The sequence below is a fragment of the Castanea sativa genome, chromosome 3 (assembly GCF_040712315.1).
Source record: "Castanea sativa cultivar Marrone di Chiusa Pesio chromosome 3, ASM4071231v1".
NCBI classification, from domain to species: domain Eukaryota; kingdom Viridiplantae; phylum Streptophyta; class Magnoliopsida; order Fagales; family Fagaceae; genus Castanea; species Castanea sativa.
Window position 1 is genome coordinate 51,916,113 of NC_134015.1, and position 24,984 is coordinate 51,941,096.

At 31.7% G+C, this 24,984-nt stretch overlaps 2 protein-coding genes across 8 annotated transcripts; one reads left to right on the forward strand and one right to left on the reverse strand.

Annotated features, from left to right (window-relative positions):
* Window positions 1–800: 800 nt before the first annotated feature.
* LOC142627747 (uncharacterized) lies at window positions 801–3,487 on the reverse strand. Its single transcript, XM_075801625.1, has 3 exons — window positions 2,943–3,487; window positions 1,580–1,974; window positions 801–1,358 (listed from the first exon to the last, which is right to left on the reverse strand). Exons 1-3 carry the CDS (start codon window positions 3,067–3,069, stop codon window positions 915–917), a joined length of 966 nt encoding a protein of 321 aa, XP_075657740.1. The 5' UTR covers window positions 3,070–3,487; the 3' UTR covers window positions 801–914.
* A 15,548-nt stretch (window positions 3,488–19,035) lies between these two features.
* On the forward strand, window positions 19,036–23,864 carry LOC142627744 (putative pentatricopeptide repeat-containing protein At5g40405). 7 transcript variants are annotated; one of them, XM_075801619.1, is made up of 3 exons: window positions 19,069–19,095; window positions 20,971–21,076; window positions 21,844–23,863. In XM_075801619.1, exon 3 carries the CDS (start codon window positions 21,883–21,885, stop codon window positions 23,728–23,730), a length of 1,848 nt encoding a protein of 615 aa, XP_075657734.1. In that variant the 5' UTR covers window positions 19,069–19,095; window positions 20,971–21,076; window positions 21,844–21,882; the 3' UTR covers window positions 23,731–23,863. The 7 variants fall into 7 exon arrangements, with proteins under 7 accessions (XP_075657731.1, XP_075657732.1, XP_075657736.1 ...); XM_075801616.1 differs by having other exon boundaries at window positions 19,036–19,095; window positions 20,945–23,863; XM_075801617.1 differs by having other exon boundaries at window positions 19,036–19,095; window positions 20,951–23,863.
* Window positions 23,865–24,984: the final 1,120 nt, after the last annotated feature.

Consider the following 24,984-nt stretch of genomic DNA (forward strand, 5'->3'; position numbering starts at 1 on the left):
CAATTACTTTGCTATGATTCAAATGGGTTTGTCAGGCTGTTATAAAAAATTTGTACATTTTCTGGACTTTACTTCCTAAACATGAATGTTTATGTCATATCTTGCCGTAATTAAATTCCATTTTATTATATGCTTTATGACAATATTTTCAAAGTGAAACATATTAAAACCCTGCATGCTCCAATAGTTGAACATGCATTAAAGTTCATTAGTGGAGCCTATATAATAATAATAAGAAAGCCCCCACCATTTATACATGAATTACTGCAATAAGAAGATGGTTTATTTCTTAAACATGTTAGGCTATATAGATATGCTAACTAGACTAAGCAAAGAAGCACTACACAAATCAAATGTCATGATGTTTTTGTTTTGAGAATCAAATGTCATGATATACTTTATATTCTGCAAAAATGCTTATAAATTAATGTAACAATAAATATAATTCATTAGTGTTATTTCAATAATATTAAGAAATTTATAATATTTCTAGCATCCCCTTAAATATATATATTTAATTATTTTGTTGTGCTGTGTCATGTCAGTTTGTAAATCATATACAGTGAAATTTGAAAATTTTAATCATTATTCATTAACATCATTTAATTACATTTTTGTGATTGATTCCGTGTGACACATAAGTTCCTAAGGCTTTTTATAGTGATTGATGACATCATTAGGCTAGGCCATGAGTTTGATTGTTAACATTGTTAAGGGAACAAATGTGGTAAACAGTGGTTGGTGTATCATATAATAATTGAGATAAAAGAGAACTTTTATTCAAAGAAACAATGACAAACTTAAGGACAAGGTAATTGGATTTTATTGCTTGTTAACCATAATTACAACTGAAAACTTAAAACATTGCTATTACTACCTAGAAATTTAGAAGCTAATGTGACATATGATATAGCTCAGTAGTTCCAGAAACAAAAGGGCTGATCTTCCATTGGGATTACAAAATTACAATAACTCACAGGCTGGTCATCATTACAGCCATCTTCAAGTTTTGGAAAGCATGTTTGGGGCAAGAGGATCTTGCTGTGATTATCTTCTTCATCTTGTGAGAAATCAGACTGGTCTGGTTCACATACATGGGATGAATCTGCGGGCTCTAACAATGAAGAATGGTTCCCATCGGTGTAATGTGGGCTATCAGAGTCAAAGACATCACTTTTGGCTGAACTGGCATCTTCTTGTTTACACACCAATATTGGCACATTGGACACATTTTCAGAAACCGCATTTGAAATTGGTTCTTGGGTTGGTTCTGCATTTGATGACTTTGTGGCATCAAGTGGTTCCACATTTTCTTTTGCATTCTCTCTAATGAGCAATTTGTCCTTCAAGGAGTTTATCTGTTGCACATTAAACAGCGAATCATAATTCCATCTTTAGGATGTAGCTCAGATCAAACTAAAGAATAACACAACGGATTTTTGACTTTTAAATGAGAGATAGTGGAAACAGGGCTCGAAATTAGGACTATCATATCATGATAAATTACCAATAATATTAAAAGCTTAAACGGTCAAAGAAATGATGAATTTAATCATCACTAATTCTAATTAAGAGTTACCTCACTTGTCAAGCTTTCCTTCTCCTTGAGTAGATTGTCATAGTCAATCTTGAGCTTATCATAGCTAGCTTTCAATGAGTCATAGTCCTTTTCAAGTTGTTTAGTCTTATACCGAGCCCGCCGATTTTGAAACCATATGGCAACTTGCCGAGGCTGCAAACCAAGATCCTTTGCAAGTTGGATCTTCCTGTCTGGTTCAAGCTTGTTTTCCACCTCAAAATTTTTCTCAAGAAACTGAACTTGATCCACTGTAAGCCGCCTTTTCTTTCCAGGTTGATGATAGCACCCATCATAATCCTCATCAACACTTTCATCTTTATCTAGCTGTTGGAAAAATGGCCTAGCTGTGGTGTCTCCTCCATTGACATTCTCAAAATTGACAATTGATTTTGAAGCTGAATTAAAAGGCACCTAGAGTTAGATGGTCATAAAAAAATTTCGAATTACTTTGTTTTTATTCTGATATTTGTTACATTATATGTTAAATTCACAGATGGGTAATCCAAAAGTATATTAGGTGCTTCTCATTTAATGTTTTGCCACATATAAAAAAGGGAAGAATTTGATGCACTATCCCACTTTGTTTCATTTTGATTGATAAACAAAGCAAATGAAATTAATAACCTCAGCATCTACTACTAACACTAAATATGATCTACCAGGACTAGTCCCAGAAATATTGTATACAGATCAACCACACCCAGAGCAAATTCTCACGAAATTAATGCAAGATACTAAGAAAGCTTCAACCTTTACTTCTGAATATGTAAGAAAAAAATGGTTACTCTTTCAGCAACCAAAATAATCAAACACATATTCGAATTTCACCAAAGAAACCAAACATACACACAGAGATTAATGTGAAACACTATGAAAGCTTTAACCTCTACTTCTCAATATGTAAGATAAAAAAAGGTTACTTTTTCAGCAACCAAAATGATCTAACACATATTTGAATTTCACCAAAGAAATCAAACATACACCCAGAGGTTAATGTGAGACACTATAAAAGCTTTAACCTCTACTTCTCAATATGTAAGATAAAAAAAGGTTACTCTTTCATCAACCAAAACAATCAAACACATATTTGACTTTCACCAAAGAAACCAAAAAACCATGATAAAAGGCAAGATCAAATACAATGAAAAATGGGAAACAATCAAGACCGACAAATATGAACTCCAAGAATCAAAAGTAACCAATCAAACCAAGACACACACCCATTAGTAAATATTCCCAGAGATTGTTAAACCTTAAACAAAAAAAAAAAAAAGAGCAACAACCCCAAAGCAAAGTAGCTGATAATAGCTCAGAAGGCCTAAAAGCCAAAGACAAAAACTGCACCAGAAGTTGAGAAAATTACCATGAAAAGAAGGCTCAGAGCTGGGAATCCAGATAGGCTCAAGAACCTCAGAAGAACAAGGAAGCCTTTCGTTTTGAAGTAAAGCGCTCATGTTTGAAGCACCTCCATAGACTTTACTACCAGCCATAGCTTTGCTTTTTTGTGTGTGTTAATCTTTTACTTTTTTCCAGTTCTGTATTAAAAATCCCAGAGGTACTCTAAACGGTCATATTCTAGAAAGAAAAGGCAACAACCTTTGACATTTTTTCTGAGGAGGATCAATGTAATGTGGGAAGTTTAAGAGCTGCAAGAGGTTACACCCATCACCATGTAGTAATTTTAGTGTGTCAGAGAAGTATGTAATTTCTTAGCAGAGATTGAAGAAACTCTGGTCTGTGTGTATGTGTGTGAAAGAGGCAAGAGTATATTGTTTGGGATGGGAGAGTTCAAAAGTGAGAAACACTTTATGGAGGGAGAGAGAGAGAGAGACAGAGAGAGAGACTGAGAGAGATTCTTCTCTCTGGGATGGAGAGCTTTGATGGGGTTATAACTCTAAGGAGCTGGGTGAAAAGACAGGAGGTTTTCTTTTCTGCTTAAAAGAGTGGACAAGCTCAACTTGAATTGACCTTAATGTCCCTGTTAATACTTTTGTTTCGAGAAAGAAAAAAAGAGTTTTTTTTTTTTGATAAGTAAAAGTAAAACTTAATACTAAAAGTTAGACTTTGGTTAATTTCAAAGGATTTCACCTCCATTAAGAAGTAACAAATTTTAATACTAAAAGGTTAGACTTTCTACCCTGAGAAAGTGGTTTGATTGCACTATAAAATTATAATTTATCTAGTGTATTTTAGAGCTATTAATAAGACTTTAAATAAAAATGCTCATATAATACTAAAAGATTAGACTTTTTAGGTTAAAAGTGGTTTGCATTATAAAATTATATCTTAACGAATGTACTTAGACACTAGTAATAAGACTCTAAAGAAAAACACTCATGTCTTTTTCTCATTTGATTAGGCCAATATAAAATAATTTGATATTAAACGGTTAAACTTTTTAGGTTGAAAATAGTTCAATTGCATTATAAAATTATATCTTAACGAGTGTACTTTGTCGCAATTAATAAGACCCTAAATAAAAACATTCATGTCTTTTTCTTATTTTATTAGGCCAAAATAAAATGAGTAAGTAACCATCAACAATGTCTTTATATATATATATATATATATATATATATATATATATATATATATATATATATATATATATATATATATTATATGTTATTTTTTTGGGTTAAGTGAAGGTTGAGAGGATAAGCTGATTACTGTGACCATAAAAAAGTACAATTGAATCATGCTTCCTTGGGGAGAGAGTGATGACTAATGAGTGATACAACCTTTTTTCCTTACCTTCTTCTCTTTTTCTTTTTAATGGTTGGGTTTGAATTACATTTATTACAATCTTAATCAATAAATAATTATACTATTTAATAACTTTTTATTTAATGTTTTTTTTATAAATCCATTGTTGAATTATTTTGTCTCTTCATACTTTACACGCATGAAATATATCAAAACAATCATAGATAAATAAATATCTCATCTATAAAATGATAAAATTTCAAGTTTTTTTGAACTTTAAACTTGTATACAAAGCATGAGTTTATGGATTAATAAGTAAACAACATTCTATTGAGAGGAACTATAACATTTGTGTTAAGAACATAGAAAACTTGTAATTTATTATAGGGATTTTCAAAATATTAATCTAATAAAAAGTTATTAGGTGGTATAATATTAAATAAGAGTTACTTAAGGTGTTTTATATATTGTTTGGTGTCTTATTTAGCAATCACTTCAGTTTCTCATAGAAAAAAAGTATCTTGGATAAATTTTTGCAATTTGTGCTTCTTTTTTTTTTTTTTTGGTTGCAATAAACTTAGTGCACTTGAGTACTCCTTGGATGTGCATAGTCTCCTCATCCCACGTATGCTAGGTAATTATCGGCGATCATTTTTAACGGTGGCTCCAAAGTGTTGGTTATGAGATCTAATTCCAAGATTTTTTGGATTCCTTGAAATCTAAGAATCACTCAACCAATCCTTTAAGGCTTGAGTTGTGTACCATTTTCTTAGTTGAAGTTGTACACACTATCTTTAACTTATTTACCATATTCTTGATTATGGGATGCTCGATTTTATTCAAGCCTAAGCACTTACTACATGAAAATGAAATTTGCCAACAAAAATGAAAGGACAACAGAGAAGCATCTAGATGTTCCATCACAAATGTGACAAGAGGGTTGCAACTTTTCTTATTACTTTCTGTGTTCTGCTTTCTTTCAATGCACGAAATGAGGAAACTGCCTATTGAGTGTGGTCCATTGAAATAGAGAATGTTACAGGGGAAAAAAAAATATCTCAATGTTCATGAAAAAGATGGTGTACTATTATTATTATTTTTTCACTTTGATTTTTCTTTTAAGCGTTGGCCGGTTAAGGTAGAGGAGATGAAAAGGTATGTAATAGCCTAATAGGTCGAATAAGGGAAAGTGATCATGCAGGACATCTAGAAGCATCAAGCCATGCTTTGTCAAATTATCATAAAGTTAAAATGGTATAAAGAAAATGGTTCCAAGCAAAATTATCTTGTAGTTGTCAATATGAGATACAAGATTGGAGTTTGATGCCTTACATGAAAAGTACGAGGGAAAAAGCAGAGGAAAAAACAATAAAAACCTCAAGAGTTTAGAACCAATGCCCAAAATAATTTTGAAACATATAGTCTATGGGTTAAGACTTAGGATGGAGGCAAGTCTTCCTTCTGCTATGTAGTTGTTCTGCTGTTTAGTTGTGCTGTCTTCTTTTCAATAAAATCTTGCATTTCATTAAAAAAAAAAAAAAAAAAGACTTTGGAGGTATCTCGTTGAATTGTTTATATGTCACACAAGTAAAATTCATGAGTATCTCATAAAACTATTCATAGAATAATTAACCCTTTCTAAATTAGAGAGTTCTCATATCAAGGTCATTTATTTATTCTTGTCATGTCAAAAGCTTGCCACTTGGCCAAATAAACAAATAAAATATTACAAAACTATATATATATCAATATTTTGGCCAAATAAAAAAATAAAATATTACAGTACCATATTTATATATATCAATATTTAAGAGCGGAAATTTGAATTTAAAAGCTGGATGTTATTGTTGTCATTAGAATTGTCATTATACATATAAAAAGTAGCAATTAGATTATAACGTTGTTGTATATTCTGATTAACTTAATTGATAAAATCTCTAATTATTGAATAAATGATTAAAAATTTAATCTCCTCAAATAAAAAAAATTAGAATTTAATCTTTACTTAATCATAATTATTTTCGATATAGTTTTAAAATTTCTTTTACAACTTTATATCTATTTTATTTTTAGAGTTTGAAAGAAAAGGGTAAGGGCAAGTTGGGAAAAGAAGAGAATGAGAGGAGATGGAGATGACAACGAGGGAAGTATTGAGAGAAAGAAAGAAGACAAAAGCAACAAGTCCAATCAGTCCCTATCAAATGGCAGCTCGCAATTTAGGGAGAGAGATAGTGATGACTCACCCCTCTACTATTGCCACTGGGCTATCTATGGCCCATCAAAACCCCTAGACCCTCTTTTTTATTTATTTTTTATTTTTAACTTTTGTTTCTCAAATCTATAAAGCACGTTTTGGAGTGCGTGGTGGTCTAGCCTGTGAGCTTGGGCCCGGCTCCTGTGGAATTCGGCTCCATTGTTTTTTACTTTTTTGGGTCCGCTCTCAAACCGGCTCCACTCATCGAGCCGCCGCATTTTTATCAAAACAAACCGCTAAAATTAGAAATATGAATTTCCTTTTTTTGAATTTTTGAGAGAATCCAGCCATTTGATAATATTGGTCTGATATCATTATTTAAGTGTTGTAAAAATATGTGTGAGTAAAAAATAATTGTAAAAATACATATTATACTATTTAAACAATATAAATTGTTGTTTAAATAACACAACCAAACAAACTTTATATTTTTAAATTGAGATTGTGTGTGTATTTTTGAAAAACATATTATTGGATTGTACAACTACTAGTTTGAATAGGAAAAGTTGACACATCATTTTTAAAATTCTCACCTGATATTAAGAATGACAAAAACTTTGAAACCATATTTGGTTTAAGAATGTGTGTGGGTTGAATTCAGCAAGTCAAAAGAAAAAAATTTCAATTGATCTGTCAATGACGGGTTGGAAAAATTGCTGACACACAAACTTTCAAAAACAGTGAGTCGGTTGAAAGTTTGAAATGTTTCAACTTGGTGAATTGGGCAGATTAGAAGTGTTAGCTCTAGTTATGTGTTGTAGATTTAGCTTTAAAAATAACTAATAGTTTACTGATAAATTTAACAAATTGTATTTCCCTAAATCCTTAAACTATAATAAGTGATCCACTTTCTCATAGAGTAAAATATAATTGTCTTAAGTTACAAATACTTTTTAATATTTTCTCCAAAAAAAAAAATTTATTAGTAACATATCCATGTTACAATGTATGATTACAAATATGTTGAGAAAATACCATTCGGCTTTCATATTTGTATAAATCATAGAGTTAACCAAAAAAATACTTAAATCTGAAATGAGTAATGCTACGACATCCATGCAGTACAAAACTGATTAGACTTTGAATGGATTTGTATAGTGCCTAATATTTCTTTTTGAGTAATATGTTACGTATATAAAAAATTCGACAATACTTTTATACCCGTTGAGTTTGACAAGCTTTTATTGATTTTCATTTGAATTCATTACTTATATAACTTTTTTATCTACTATAATAATTTGTTACATCAACAAATGTCAAATGATAGACTTTCTCTTTCTTCGTACTTGCTGAATCTTTGTTTTCAATTTTTAAAAAGGACATATAATAGGAGGCCAAAAAAAAGCGTGGTACTATTGTAAAAATGGTCATTTCTTAAAAAAAAAAAAAAAAAAAAAAGAGAGAGAAAAGAGATTGTGTACCACTTTAATTAAACAAATACTCATCTACAAATAGGGGTGGAGTATGTGTCATAATTCAAAACTTTTGAAAGAGAATTAGAAATGTAAAATATTTTAATTGTAATTATGGGTTGGATACAAAAGAATATAAAAATGCAACAACACGTCAAAACTATTTGTTGGCTTGGTTGGGATGGAGGAAATTTTTTTAGAGCCCATTACATATATAATATATAAGAGATCAATTTAGAAAAGCATATAAAAAAATTATTAGAAAATCCAAAATAAGAGAATTTGCTTAAAAATAGAAGGAGTTCCTATTGATGAAAATATAAAAGAGAGTCACTTGAAATGATTTAGTCATGTTTAGAGAAGATCAATTAGTACAACAATAAGAAAGCGTAAGTTGCTTCAAGTTGAGATAATTAAAAAAAGGTAGAAAAAGACTCGAAATAACATTAGTAAGAGTATTAAAATCAAACTTATTAATTAAAGAAGTAATAGGGAATATAATTCCATATAGAATGAAATGGAATGAAAAGAAAAAAAAACTTGTGAACAACTCTAATTTATCTTTTGAGGATCCATAGTTGATCAAAAATTTTAGAATTAAGGCTTGTTGTTGTTGTTGTAGATGAGAGATTAAATTGGTTGAAGTTCGGCTAGGAGGAATTTTGAATAGTGAAATTTAAAATTTTTTATTTATTTGGTTTGGGGGGTTCCTTCCTTAAAGTTTTGCTTTTGTTCTTTGGGGAGGAGTATAGGGAACAATTGCTTCTGGACTTGGCTCAGCCATTGATAGAAAATAAGTTCAAAAAGATAAACCACATCCTTTTTTTTTTAATACGATATATTACATTTTGGATTATTAAATTCCTTTCAACCATGTAAGATGAGTTTAAAATCAAATCTGAGGACAAGCATGAGTTTTCTGACTTTGTTGTTGAAAAATACTACAAGTCTGAAGTCTCCTTATATAAGTCACTATTGTTTGCTTACTTATTAGGCTGTACTTTTGGAAGTCAATAGTATTTGTTATAGAAATTTTCATAGTGGGTCCTATATATAAATGATGATGACTTTCAATTGGTTCATTGTAAAAACGTGGAATGGAATTGGCCATGGATTGCAGCGAAATTGTAATATTATATTGGTATGCTTAGTACATGACTACACTCTTTCCCACACAGCCGCAAAAGTATGTTAAATCAAACATTTTTGTACAAGATTTAGGGCATTGAGATGATGAACTTGCCTTCTTGCTTACGGCTCAATTAACTATTAAAAACGTGAACTTTTTCTATTTACTTCCTATTTATTTCCTTTCCTTTTTTTAATTATAATTTTTATACTGTTCAATTTATAGGATAGATTGTTAATTGTTATTATATTATAGTTACTCACCCACAACTTATCATTAAGAGGATATCATTCAACAGATTAAGATTGGGTGCATTTGTTAGGACATTGCACCAAGAGTCAATCTTGTATCGGAAGCTTGTACCGGTTTGACCAGTGAAACAATATATTTCAGTACCGGTCAATACCGATGTACCATTTCAGGTTTATCGTTATTTTTTATATCTATAAATAAAAAAATATATGTGTGTGTATTATAATAAATATAAAAGTTTACCATAAAATATTATCTTAATCCACAACAAATTATTCATGATTTTAGACTTTAACATCAATTAAAAGAAAAAAAACACAATATAAAAAATAGAAAGCTTAATTATTAATTGCATACTTAGAAAACAAATAATACAAATAAGTTTGTGCAAATAAGTTACCATTCTGTCCTTAAAAAAATTCAAAAATTACAAAACTAATAAAAAAAAAGTTTTTTTCCTATACCAGCCAGTACTGCCCGAAATCAGTTGGTATAGCCATTACATGGCCGGTATTTAAACTGGTACAAAACGTTGGCATTTTGATATTGTTATATGTACCAGTACGGTATCGACCACTTTGCATTTCACTGGTGCAATTACTCCATTCTCCATGCACATATTTCTTACTATTATCACTTTTTACCTTTTTATTCTTTTTATCAAACAATTGAGATTTAAAATTGTTTTTTTCAACTTTAAATTTCAACCTTAATTCTCATAGAACTATATATTTGAGGAGTGCCCCTCTCATGATATGTCATATGAAATCATAATTTTAGTCCTCCAACTCCAAGCATTAGCTTAAAGTGAAGTAAAAGTAACTATGATTATGGTTATAAGGATGAACATATAATCCCATTTGTTTGTTTATTGGTTTTGGGAAAGACTTTTGTTAACGGACAACCTTTAGAAGGGACATTAATCAATTACTCCTACCATCCTACTATAATAGAGAGTAGAAAAGACTGTGATAAGTCCAAATTTTGGACTTTTAGAGGAGAAAAATATTCCTCTTTAATTCATGTTTCCAACCAAATCGACAATGCCAACATTATAGTCTCAATGGCAAGGAGCCCATCTTTCACATCAAACTCACACAATAGTTGGTGTTTTTTGTTTTTATTTTTTTATTTTTTAACATAAAAATGATGGTAGAGAATTTTACTCAGTTTATAAATAATATTAGAATTTGTTTTGAAATTTATGTGAGTGCGTACAGTTTAATGAAATTCATGTCTTTCATTCTTAGATGTTAGATGCAGAATACTGTAATATATACTGTAATTTAATAATTATTTAAAAAAAATAATTATTAAATTATTTGGTTGTATTTTTATTATAAGAATAGTTATTCCAACATAATAACTATTATTTAAAAATGAAGAATAATTGTTCCTCCTCAAAATGGTCATAATAATTATTCTTTAACTTAAGCAATAGCTATAAAAAATAAAAGCCCGAGCAAATCAGCCGTTCCACCTCTCTCTCTCTCTCTCTCGCTCTCTCTTTTCGGCATGAGCAATTTTTTTTTTTTTGGGCTTCAATACACTCAATTATTTTTTCTTGGTATCGTATTTATTCATTTTTTTTACCTCCAAATGCTAGATGCCATCTTCTTATTTGTTACCATATGATTTTGATATATTTTAACAAAAATTCGTTTAATGCTATGAGAATCTAATGTTCTTCACTCTCTGTTAGTATCTGATCTAATGTTCTTCAGTCTCTGTTAAAAAAATTAGTATGTTCTTTCTACCACCTTATCCTACTTTATATATTCATGATATTATTCATTTGTTGTCGAGATAGGATTATAGGAATAGTTATTCTATTATATCTTCTTGCATTCCTTGTAATGTTGATTTTTATAACACTATATCTATTATAGTCTACTAAACGTGGCTCAATAATATTTACCATTGTAACGTTGATTTCTATTTCACTGTAAGAACTATTACAGTCTACTCAAGCGTACATTGACATTTATGTTTAATGCCTGCATTGACCTGCTAGCAGGGTACTGTCCCCTCCATTGCCGGTTGGCCTCGTAGAAATTGCAGTGTTCTAGTAATTTAGAAGAAATGTCAAAAAGTAGACTAGAGTAATTTTTGTGCCGCATAAAATGACACAATATTAACGAGTTTTTTGGCTAAAAATTGCAAAAAACAAAGTTTATTATTGTTATAGGTATTGTTCAAAGTTATTTGGCAAAATGAGGAGAGAGATTGAATTTCGGCAACTGTATTGCCGAAATTGCAAGAAAAAGTAGAATGTGTCAGGGGAGAGAGAAAATTGAATTTCGGTAATGACATTACCGAAATTCTTGTCCTGCCCTGCTGCCCGTGAAGTGCCCAAAATACTGAAATGGAAAACCAATTGTGGCAATGGCATTGCCGAAAATGGGAGGGGAAAAAAAGAAGAAGAATTGTGGCAACCAAGTTGCCGAAAATGGAGGGAAAAAAAAAAGATGCTACGTCCACAATATTTTTCACAATAAATTACAGATGGTTAGTTGTTATTAGTTCAAATTTGAACCTAACACTAAGATAACTTTTATGCCCCAATAATAACAATAAGTAATAACTTGCTATTTATGATTTGTTGTAAAAATATTGTAAAAATGTTGTGGATGTATCATTTCAAAAAAAATCGTGGAGCCGAAATAGAAGGAAAAGAAAAAAAAAAAAGTGGCAATGTGGCAATGCCATTGCCGAAATAGAGGGGAAAAAAAAATTTCCCTCTATTTCGGCAATGGCATTGCCACATTGCCACTTTTTTTTTTTTTTTTTTTTTTTCTTTTCCTTCTATTTCGGCACCACAATTTTTTTTAGAAATGATACGTTCACAACATTTTCACAATATTTTTACAACAAATCATAAATGACAAGTTGTTATTTATTGTTATTATTGGAGCAAAAAAGTTATCTTAGTGTTAGGTTCAAATTTGAACCAATAACAACTAACCACATGTAATTTGTTGTGAAAAATGTTGTGGATGTAGAATTTTTTTTCCCCCTCCATTTTCGGCAACTTGGTTGCCACAAATTTTTTTTTTCCTCCCATTTTCGGCAATGCCATTGCCACAATTGGTTTTTCATTTCAACATTTTGGGCACTTCACAAGTAGGCTCACAAGTAAGGGCAGGACAAGAATTTCGGTAATCTCATTACCGAAATTCAATTTTCCTCTCTCCCCTGACACATTCTACTTTTTCTTGCAATTTCGGCAATACCATTGCCGAAATTCAATCTCTCTCCTCATTTTACTAAATAACTTTGAACAGTACCTATAACAATAATAAACTCTATTTTTTACAATTTTTAGCCAAAAGACTCCAATATTAACCGCAACTCGACATGTGGTTGGTGAAGGGGAGTCTTTTGGCTAAATATTGCAAAAAATGAAGTTTTTTGTTGTTATAGGCACTGTTCAAAGTTATTTGGTAAAATGAGGAAAGAGAATGAATTTCGGCAACAGCGTTGCCGAAATTGCATAAAAAAGTATGAGAGAGAAATAAAGTTGCAGGTGATGGCAGGATTTGAATTTCGGTAATCCCATTACCGAAATTCCTGCTGCCCAAACCATTACCCGAGTGAGTGCCCAAATAAAAACAATTGTGGCAATGCCATTGACGAAAATTAAAAAAAAAAAAAAAAAAAAAATTGAAGTGCCATTGCCGAAAATGGGAGAAAAGTTTTTTTTAAAAAAAAAAAAAAAAAAAATCTCAATTGTGGCAATGGCATTGCCGTAAATGGGGGAAAATATTAAAAAAAAAAAAATCAATTGTGGCAATGGCATTGCCGAAAATGGAAAAAAGTAAAAAAAAAAAAAAAAAAAAAAAACTATTGTGGCAATGGCATTGCCGAAAATGGGTGAGAAAAAAAAAATTGTGGCAACCAAGTCGCCGAAAATGGAGGGAAAAAAAATGCTTCGTCCACAACATTTTTCACAACAAATTACAAGTGGTTAGTTGTTATTGGTTTAAATTTAAACTTAATACTAAGATAACTTTTGTGCCCCAATAATAACAATCAGTAACAACCTGCCAGTTAGGATTTATTGTAAAAATATTGTGAAAATATTGTAGACGTATCATTTCTAAAAAAATCGTGGTGCCGAAATAGAAGGAAAAAAAAAGTGGCAAATTTTTTTTTTCCCCTCTATTTCGGCAATGCAATTGCCACAAAACAATTTGTCACTTTTTTTTTTTTTTTCTATTTTGACACTACAATTTTTTTTAGAAATGATACATCCACAACATTTTTACAACAAATCCTAACTGGCAGGTTGTTATTGATTGTTATTATTGGAGCACAAAAGTTATCTTAGTATGAGGTTTAAATTTAAACCAATAACAACTAACCACTTGTAATTTGTTGTGAAAAATGTTGTGGACGAAGCATTTTTTTTCTCTCCATTTTCGGCGACTTGGTTGCCACAATTTTTTTTTTCTCACCCATTTTCGGCAATGCCATTGCCACAATAGATTTTTTTTTTTTAAATATTTTCCCCCATTTTCGGCAATGCCATTGCCACAATTATTTTTTTTTAATTTTTTTTAAACTTGTCTCCCATTTTCGGCAATGACACTTCAATTGGTTTTTATTTTTTATTTTTTTATTACTTTTCTCCCATTTTCGACAATGACACTTCAATTGGTTTTTTATTTTATTTTTTTACTTTTCTCCCATTTTCGGCAATAGCACCTCAATTGGTTTTTTTTTTTTTCGTCAATGGCATTGCCACAATTGTTTTTATTTGGGCACTCACTCGGGTAATGGTTTGGGCAGCAGGAATTTCGGTAATGGGATTACCGAAATTCAAATCCTGCCATCACCTGCAAATTTATTTCTCTCTCATACTTTTTTATGCAATTTCGGCAACTCTGTTGCCGAAATTCATTCTCTTTCCTCATTTTGCCAAATAACTTTGAACAGTAACTATAACAACAAAAAACTTCATTTTTTGCAATATTTAGCCAAAAGAATCTGGTGAAGGGGGTGTTTAGAAGAAATGTCAAAAAGTAGACTCATAAATTCCATACTATAGTGTGTTGCTTTTACTAACTAGTTATAATTCAAAGTTGACTAACTATAAACGAAGTTCATCGTAGTTTTGATTTAAGTGCACATAAATATTCAACTAATCATTTATTACTGACCGCTAGCAATTAAGGAAAATTGGAAACCATGAATGTGATATGAAGTCCAGGACAAAGTGTGTGCTTAAAAAAGCAAAAGATTCAAAGAAAGAGACTTCAAGAGGTAGACACAGGCTGGCAGTGATACCAGTGTTGATGGTTTTTATTCTTAGACAGATCCACTTTAGGCTACAAATTAATGTGTTTATCACTTATTTTTTCATGTTTGTTAAGACTGGACCATTGGTTTTGGCAAGCAGCTAATGGATTTGTACATTAAAGTCAATATAGTGGGTGTTAAGGTTTGATCTTCTTACGTGCTATTGCTTAGTAATTACAATTCAAAGGCGTGTAATTTTTTTTTCTTAAAATTGACATCTTAGCTTTGATTTGAAGCACCTATTGCTGTCATATGGAAATTGCCTGCATGAAAGTATATGAAGGTACACAACTTAGAAAAAGGATCCACAATTGATGGTATAGGCTTAGTTTAGAATTTTGTGAATGATGTTATTAACATTTAAGCTATTATTTTTGTTGATGAATCCCATTTTTTAAGGTGCGTTGTTTTAGTAGGAATTTAGAATGAGAAGTGCTAATTTTAACTTTATATACACAATGTTTATTAATATCACACTCCCTAAGGATTTTGGAAATGCCAACTAAGAAATGTCCATTGCCTTTGTGGGAATCGTTAATATAATATCATTGTGCACTTTTAATATGATGGTCATTCTACAAGTTCAAGTTTGTATGAGGTGGGAGTAAAAATCAAGATTTAAGTCTTCAAGAGAAAATTTTACATATATATACACTTAGATTATATTAGAGTAAAATTTCTATCTATAAAAAAACACTAAAATAATACCTTGTTATTGTCATTAATATAATTTTTTTGAGAAACCATTAATATAAAACTTAAATTCCGCTTTTACTCTTTATTCTCTCAAAACTGAAGATATAATATAGAGTTAAATTTAATATAAATATATATATATATATATATATATATATATATATATATTTAATGTTTATCGAAAGATATTTATTAATGTTCAAGGGTATTTTTGCATTTAAAAACTATCCCAAACAGGTCAAAATTTTAATTATTTAATTGCTAAAGGAGTTTGCATAAGATTATCTTAAACATCAAAAAATATATATTTTAAAATATAATATTATTCAAAATATGGTATGAATTCAAACTTTAAATATATATCAATAATCTCAATCTCAATTTCAAGAATTTTTTTTTTTTGAAACCATCCAAATAAAAAAGTGTATCTTGAAGAATTAAATATATTTGTCACAATATTATTTTTCTTTACAAGTTTGTTATGGGTGAGACCTAACAATGTTTTTGGAGTCACTAGACTCTTGACTCATAATTTACAGTTGTTTCATTATATTGAATCTTGTTTATGCTCGTAAAATGAATTACTCTATGATGTATTTCACATCATTAATTAATTACCATTTCTAGGAGTGCTTACTTGTCAAAAAACTCATTTAAAAACTGTAATATTTGCACAAAGCAGTTTAATAGTGTACAAGATATGGTATATTAACTTTGTTAGGTATTGAGTATTAAATTATCGATTGTTTCAAAAGCTTAAACTATTAGGAAATGTTGAATTTAATCACTTAACCATAATTCTAATACTCTCCCTCAAGTGTAGGTCTAAACTTCCCCTTCATAAGTGGGGCTCAGGATCTCCTACTTTGATACCATATTAAATTACCAATTATCTCAAAAGCTTAAATTATTATAAAATAATGAATTTAATTACTTAATCATAATTCTAACGCTTAGTATTGCAAATAACATTTCAATTGTTATTGACATACTGGCACACTTAGCATAGTAATTCCATCGCCCTCATATATGCATCATCTTTTGTTGCCTTTCTACTATTAAGAAATGGTGATATATGTTTTTACAATGATTTTAGGTCCCGTTGGGCTTATACACTAAAAATAATACTGCATGGGACTGATTTCATTAACAAGTTAGTGATTCTATCTGGTTTGATTTTGGGCTTTTCCATAGCTAGTTGCTTCAGTGTTCAAAATGAACTTTTCTTTTAAAACTAGAGGTATATATGAACAAGGATCGGTGATTCTGTACAAGTCTATTACCGTGGTGAAAAATCATATATATAGTTTTTTTCCAAACATCATCATGGTGGCTGAAGACTGAAATAGCTTTTGAGAATGAACTTTTTACCTTGTATAGTCTTTCTTTTTCTGGCATTGCAATAATGATTAGAAGAAAGAAGTATGTATCTATTCATTAGTTTTGACAAGTTTACCATTCAACATTGAACAAAAACATTTCGTTATGAAGGAAACATGAATCAGAAGAGCAATATGATTTGATTGGTTTCATTCATTCCAGATTGTTTTTCTTTCTTTCATTTCTGCTAACTGCTTCCGATGTCTATTTAAAAATTCTGATCTAATTTGACCATTTTTGTGCATTGACATTAACATGGAAGTAAAAACTGCTAATCCACAACCCAATTCTTTTCATTGCTATATCTCTCAATTTTACATATCTGTTTTTACATTTATTGCTATAAATAATGGGTAAATACTAGTGCACACTTGTTATTACGCACACATATAAGCACACAAATCGATTTCAGTGCAAAAAGTGTATGTGTGTATGTTTGTGTGCAATACCAAGTACAAAATAAACATCACCCTAAAATATTAGGCACATGCCACGTAACATCATATATTGGTATGTGCCTCACTGTTCCACCGAGAAACAATTGGTATGCTGTAGATATATATATATATATATTATTTTTCTTGAAAGAATTGGTATGATATTTAATGCTTTTTATTCATGAGATTCCTTGTCACTACATGGACACATACATCCATACATGTAGAAAAAACCAATTGAATGTGCTTGTCATTGTTGATTAGCTAATTTACTTCTTTTGTTTTTTATTTATTTTAATTTTTTGTGGAACAGCAAGTGTGATCTTGATCTGTACCAAAATGCTTTGGCAGCTTTAGTTACTTTAGCAACTGTATATATATAAGAACAAAAAGGATGCCAAATGCACATATGACTTTACAATGTGGTCTATGAGGTTTCCTTGATAGCCTGATGAAACACAAAACTTTATAAATATCATCTGTCACCTACATTGTCTTTCCACTTACATACAATATATTGATGGCCCATTAAATTGTCATATATTATAAAATTTCTTCTTCTTCTTCTTCTGATGAAAATTAAATTGTCATATTAGATCACAGATCATCACACTATTGTCCCCTTTGTGGGTGCAATAGTTAAGCTGTTTTTACCAAAAATATTACTTTGTGCAGCTTGGTCTGCAGATAGATCAAAAGGAATACTATTCTTGATTATGTGCATGAGGAATCTAGGATAGGTGTGGTTCTCACAGAAAACAATTGTAGCATGGCCTACTCTTTACTTTTTTTCATACTGAGAACTAGTAGCTTGTGAGTATACCTTTTCTTTTTGCCTGCCACATGGATTGCTGCTAATTCTTTTGAAACTGGCCTTTCATTTTTCTTGATTCCCTGCATGTTATACTTTTGGTAATACCCCATGTGTCATGCTGATAAAAGTGGGTCCTGCATATATGTCTTCCAGAACACTTATGGTATACCAGAGAGTATTGAACATTGATACAGGACCTTCTTCTTCTCTGGCTTCTAGTTGTCAATGCTGTTAATCAATGGACCAAGTGAAATTTCAGATGTGGTTGCATTGCCTCAGAATCTGGCATTCTTTTTAGATCAGCAGGGGAAGCCAATTGTGAATTACAAAACATAATATAATTTCATAAATGACTATAACGCCAACATAGGATTAAATTTCAGTCAAATTATTAAACTTGTAATTACTTTTTTTGTTTTGTTGAATTCCATATAATATTTTTTTTAATAAAACACAATTCAATTCTTATCACAAGTGGAGGAGACTTATTTGAATTTTGAAAATTTGATTTTCCTCGTAAAAAAATCAAGTAATGCTACTAAATTACAAGACTTTTAACTATTATTATATGTATCTAAGAGATGAAATATAACACATCATTGAAGAATTATGCCAAATATATATTATATAATGTCAATCCGGGCTATGATGCCACAAACAAACCTTCGATCATATTGTCAAGATCAAGAACTTGGATTTTGAACGTCTCCAATAGAAACAGTAACAAGTGTTAGTTGAGTTATAAAACTTTTGGTTAATATTTATTTATGATTAAACATTTGTGATTTTACAAAATCTTGACAACCACTAACACTATACTAAACATATGTGATTTTTTACACTAGTATAGGTTAACACAACATATAGTATGTATATGATTTAATCATCACATTTTAATTAGGCTACGCCACTGGTTAACGCACTCCTTCTTCAAGTGAGCCGTTTCTTATTATTGGGCCTTAAATTATGAGCCCAAAGTGTAACAAAACTGGCCCTGTTGTATTACTTTTCAGCCCAAGCCCATAAATTTAAAATAAAGTAAAATTTAATGCTAAAAAAAACCAAACAAATCGAACACCAATTTTACCATTTCAATGCCTTAAGCAGAAAGAGAGACGACGTCGTGCTGCTGCAGGTGAGGGTTTTTCATTATTACTCATTTTACCTCTTTCCCAATTCACTCGATTTTTTGTTTATGTAAGATATATACTGATTAGCATCATGGTTTAAATTACTTTTTGTGAATTGATTTTGAGGTAGAATTAGTTGTAACAGTTTGCATTTGTTTGTTAATCTATAGAATACCATAGTAGACAATAGAGCTCAGTGGATATGATTTTGCAGAGAGAGAATATTAGAGAATTGCAGTTAGAATTAGTTGTAACAGTTTGGATTGTTTTGGTCAAAATAAATCTATAGCTTCAATTTTATTAAGCATGTGGAAAAAACTAATATGAATTAACTTAAAATAGAATGGAGGAAATGAATATAAGCGTCGACCCTCTTTAACTAATTTGTTGAGGATTTATAACTAACCCCAAAAATTTTGGACTAAAGTTTTGTTGTTGTTGTTGAAGTGGAAAAACTAAGTTCATGATTGTGAGCAACTATTGGGAGGATATCTTAAACATAGGTCGAGCCTTGGTGCGATGGCAAGTGCCTTCCACCAAAATCAACAGGTCATGGGTTCGAGTTTGGTAATCAACCTCTTCAAACAATTGGGGGCAAGGCTACCTGCAATTAACTCTACCAGACTCCGCAAAAATGGGAGTTTTGTGCATATGGATGAGGTTGCAGCATGTGTTTTCCTTAAGAGAATATGAGGATCATTGTTAACCTGCTCAGTAGGCATCTTCAGGTCTGTTAGCTAACAACATAATGAGCCCAGTGGTAACTATTCAATTAGAAATAATAGCTCCAAGTCGGCAAATACTTTAGCTAATACAAGTCCAAATGTATGCCATTTGTAAGCCACATACCATAAATTTAAGCTTATATTATTCATGGTCTCATTAGTTATGGTATCAGTAGAAATTGGTTTGAAGTAGATACAAGTTGGATATAACAAAAAAAACACCCCTGCTAACCTACTATTTGAATAACGCTACCTCCTCATCCCCCGCTAACTTTGAAGCATTAGTCAACAAGTCGCAAATTCAAATTCAAGAAATTTCTGGGGAATTAACACAGAAAAAACTGAAACATGTGTGGACTCCTTGATTCATTACAAGCCTTGACAAAATTTGCCTACTTTTTATGAGTCTTTAATCATATGCATGCGGTTTTGGTTAAATTTTTCGAATGAGAACAATGATATGCAACTCATCCACCAGTCTACTAATTTATTTACTGTTCACTTTTGGGAAATATAATTTGAACACTGAAAATTGAATTTAATCATCATGAACAGGAAGCGATCTTTTTTTGGAATAAATAATTCTACTTATTAAAAATAGTAATGAATTTAATTATCAAATAACAGAAAATTCTGAGTCTCATACCCAGAGACACCATCAGCAACAGCAATAACTCCCCCATTGTAGCTGCTCACAAAAAAAAGCATCCTCCCCACCTCTCTCAACCTACAGAAAGATCAAGACTTGATAATATGTTAAAGAAACATGTAGAAAGAAGAAAACACTTTTTTAAAACCAAAAATTGTCTCCAAAAAGCGATAGGAAGCATGGACCATAGAGGGGATACAAAAGGTGGTTTGTTTGCAGTGTGCAATTAATGTGTTGGGGTGTGAAGTAAGGCGAGTTCCAACTGAAAGACACCTTACCTACAAAATTAGCAATATACATTAACCAACTTGTTAGGCCATTAACAATAACTGTTAGATGACTTACAACATTAGACTCATTTCCAAATGAATTGATGACCATATTTGGCTGAAATATTGATCATCTTGAATGCATTCAAGATTTGCGTTTGTTTGTACATCTTATATTTCAGATTTTTAAAATATGGCTGGTGTGAAAAAGTTGTAGATAAGAAATTAGTATTTCAGCCAAATCGAGAGTGACTACGTCATGTGACTGCCACCTGCCTAGACAACTCCCAATCGAGAGAGATGATGTTGTTCTGCTGTCATGAGTTGACAATCTCCTATTGGGGTGAGCATTTTTCATTATTATTCATTTTTCCTCGTCCCTGTTCACTCGATTTTTATTTCTGTAGCATGTAAGATATGTTGATTTGCATCTGGTTTTAATTTTTTGGGGATTGATTTTTGAGGTAGAACCACTTGTAACAGTTTGCATTTATTTTTTAAAATCTATAGCACGGCATAGTAGATTATAGAGCATAGTGGATATGGTTTTGCACAGAGATTATAGAATTAGATTGGCTGTTGGTAATGGCATGTGTCATGCAAAATAAACTATAGCTTCAATTATAATAATAGAGTAAAAGAAATTAGATTGGCTGCTGCATTATAGGTAACTGCTAAATATGATTGATTACAACACTGTAATAGAATGTGATTGATTTTTCTTGATTTGAATGAGATAGTTGTGGCTTATGAGCAAAGCATAAGTTTGGATTAATGGGTAATAATCCATATTGCTTATACAAGTTAACTGTATCTATTAGCTTATTGAAAAAGAATTATTTGTCTTGATTATTTAGAATATTTAATTAGGATTTAATTAATCTAAATATGCTATAGTAAACCAGTTAGAATCTCAGAAAAGTTGCTTTATATTTCTCATTTGTATACAAGGGACTAATGGATCGTGCCAAATTTACTTTTTTCCAAGGATTCTATAACATATATTATCATTACTGGTGATTTTTGTTTTTGTTTTTTTTTTGTGGACGGATGATAGAATCTTATGACCCTCGATCTGATCCATGGGACCCTCTCACCAATCCTATGTAGGATCCCATTCTTGACAACAATGCCTCTGATTCGCTGGTCATGAACTCCTTCAGAAGCGTTGCAAAGCACCCAATAATTTCTCTGATAGACTCAGTTACCACCCTAAAAGAGCTGAAGCAAATCCACTCCCAACTGGTACTTAATAGTCTTCTTAAAAACCCTCACCTGTTGGGCCAATTTATAGCCACCATTGCCCTCAACAACCCCAACAATCTTGATTATTCCAATCAAGTTCTGGACCAATGTGACAACCCAACCCTCTTTGCCTTAAACTCTATGATCAGAGCCCACTCCAAAAGCTCAACCCCTCAAAATAGTTTTCGCTTCTACAAAAAAATTCTTCAATCTAATTACAATCTCTCACCTGATAACTACACCTTCAATTTCTTGGTTCGCACATGTGCTCAACTTTCAGCACATGGGACGGGTCTGGCAGTACATGGTGCACTAATAAAACATGGGTTTGAACATGATCCACATGTTCAAAGTGGTTTGATTTTCATGTACACTGAATTGGGTTGCCTGAGTTCATGTCATAAGGTGTTTGGTAAAATTCCAGAGCCAGATTTGGTGTGTCAGACAGCTATGGTGAGTGCTTGTTCAAAATGTGGTGACATTGGTTTTGCAAGGGAGCTGTTTGATGTAATGCCTATGAGGGACCATATTGCATGGAACGCAATGATTGCAGGGTATGCACAATGTGGGCAGCCGAGGGAGGCATTAAGTTTATTCCATTTGATGCAAATGGAGGGTGTTTGGGTGAATGAGGTGTCTATGGTTTCGGTTTTATCTGCATGCACCCACTTAGGTGCATTGGACCAAGGGAGGTGGGTGCATGCTTATATAGAGAGAAACAAGCTAAGGATGACGGTGACACTGGGGACTGCACTGATTGACATGTATGCGAAATGTGGAAATGTGAATAAGGCCATGGAAGTTTTCTGGGGAATGAAGGAAAAGAATGTGTATACTTGGACTAGTGCCATGGGTGGGCTAGCCATGAATGGATTTGGAAAGAAATGTCTTGAACTTTTTTCTCTTATGAAACATGATGGCATTCATCCCAATGAGATCACGTTTGTTTCAGTTCTTAGAGGTTGTACTGTGGCTGGACTAGTCGAGGAAGGCTGTGAGCATTTTGAGTCAATGGGGAAAGTGTATGGTATTGAGCCTCAGCTGGAGCACTATGGGTGCATGGTTGATTTATATGGTCGAGCTGGCCGCTTAGATGAAGCATTAAACTTCATCAATAACATGCCCATGAAACCTCATTCTGGTGCTTGGGGAGCTTTGCTTAATGCTTGTAGAATGTATAAAAATATGAGACTGGGTGAACTTGCCTCAAGAAAGCTAGTGGAGCTGGAGGACAAGAATCATTGTGCTTATGTTCTTCTGTCAAATATGTATGCTGATAACAAGAACTGGGAAGAGGTTAGTTCTGTGCGTGAGATTATGAAGGCTAGAGGTTTGGCAAAGCTCCCTGGATGTAGTGTTATAGAGGTTGGTGGTGAAGTTCATGAGTTCTTTGTTGGGGATAATTCTCATCCAAGGTATGATGAAATTGAGATGATGATGGCAGAGATTTCAAAGCGATTGAGACTAGCTGGTTATGTAGCTGACACTAACCCTGTACTGTTTGATATAGAAGAGGAAGAAAAAGAGGATGCTTTGTTTAAACATAGTGAGAAGGTAGCCATTGCTTTTGGTTTGATCACTTTAAAAGAAGGTGTACCCATTAGGATTGTAAAGAACCTCAGGATTTGTTGGGATTGTCATGAGGTAGCTAAAAAAATATCTGAAACTTTTAACAGAGAGATTATTGTGAGAGACAGGAATAGGTTTCACCATTTTAAAGACGGTGACTGTTCTTGTAAAGGTTATTGGTGAAACAACTGAAATGTACACTCCCTTCATTTAGTTAAGGATGATTTTAGTTTACATATTCTGTGACTGACATATCAGTTGTAATTCTTTGTTGTACTTCCTAAAACAAATAAAAAATTTGCAATACACTTCTTTGTGTGTCTGTCTTAGGAGTCCAATATCTTTTTAAGACAGTACCATACAGTGCACAAAATTCCCACTTCTATGGATTTGGAAAAGGTGATTGGTAACCAGTCTTACCTCCAATGTTTTTTTTTTTTTTTTCTTCTGCGGGTGACGCTGATTCTCATATTCAATCCCGTGATATGTCGCTTTGAACATAATCGAGATTTTTAAAGAGGCAACTTGGAGATAAGCGGTTAGGCTTTCAGTTTCTGAGAAGTGATTTGATGTAATTGCAATCAAAGATTTGACCATTTCCTTATAAATGCATATTTTGTAACCTACTCCTGCATTTTAATTCAAGCCAGATCATACAATTTGGAACATTGAAAAAAGAAACCTGTATAGGATGTACAGATAAAAAGAATTTGAAATGCAGAGTTTGAAAAGAAGGAAAGTTTTGAAAAAATAGAGAGAAAAAAAGAAGAAGAAAGACGACTAATTAGTATCTCCATGACAATCAACAAGCAATAATCAAATTGAAAGCCTTCCCAATTGTTGGGCCGTACCTCCTACGAGGAGGTGGTTTCATCAGCCCAATCAATTAAAATACCGAGAAAAAACGAGAGTAGTAATAGATATGGCTGCTCAGATATGGCTGCTCAAAGCCATGCTTAAGAGTCCTCGCATCAGGCTCTATAAACTAGCATTTCAGTAAAATTTTAACGAAACTCGTGTAAAAGCTAAGCCCATTATAATTGTAACTAAATCTTAATTATCAATAGCCTTATGGATCAATTGTATTGTCTACTGTCATGAGAATATAAGGGTTTGGAATTTTCATTGAACAAATTATTAAAAAAAAAAAAAAAAAACCGCAACTTAATCTAATGAATTTCTACTATTAAAAAAAAAGAATTGTTTCTTTACGTAACAATGAAGTTGAGAGAGAGATTGACTTAGTGAAAAAAGTTAGCCTTCTATAACTCCATTAATTTTTTGGACAAGAGTTGGGTCCAATACTCTAGTGTATTGAACTTGTTGAGATATGGACATATGACATTTATTTGACATTCATTTAAATTCTAACGGGTTTGGTGCACAAGAGTGAGTCAGTTAATGCATTGGCCTGTTTGGATGATTTTCCTTTTTATA

Bases quoted from the DNA above. Each gene is read 5' to 3' on its own strand.
- LOC142627747 (XM_075801625.1), bottom strand. From the start codon at position 3,069: ATGGCTGGTAGTAAAGTCTATGGAGGTGCTTCAAACATGAGCGCTTTA. The intron at 1,975-2,942 runs GTAATTTTCTCA...CTTTTAATTCAG, and splicing joins CTCTGAGCCTTCTTTTCATG to CTTCAAAATCAATTGTCAAT. The intron at 1,359-1,579 runs GTAACTCTTAAT...AATGTGCAACAG, and splicing joins AGGAAAGCTTGACAAGTGAG to ATAAACTCCTTGAAGGACAA.
- LOC142627744 (XM_075801616.1), top strand. From the start codon at position 21,883: ATGAACTCCTTCAGAAGCGTTGCAAAGCACCCAATAATTTCTCTGATA.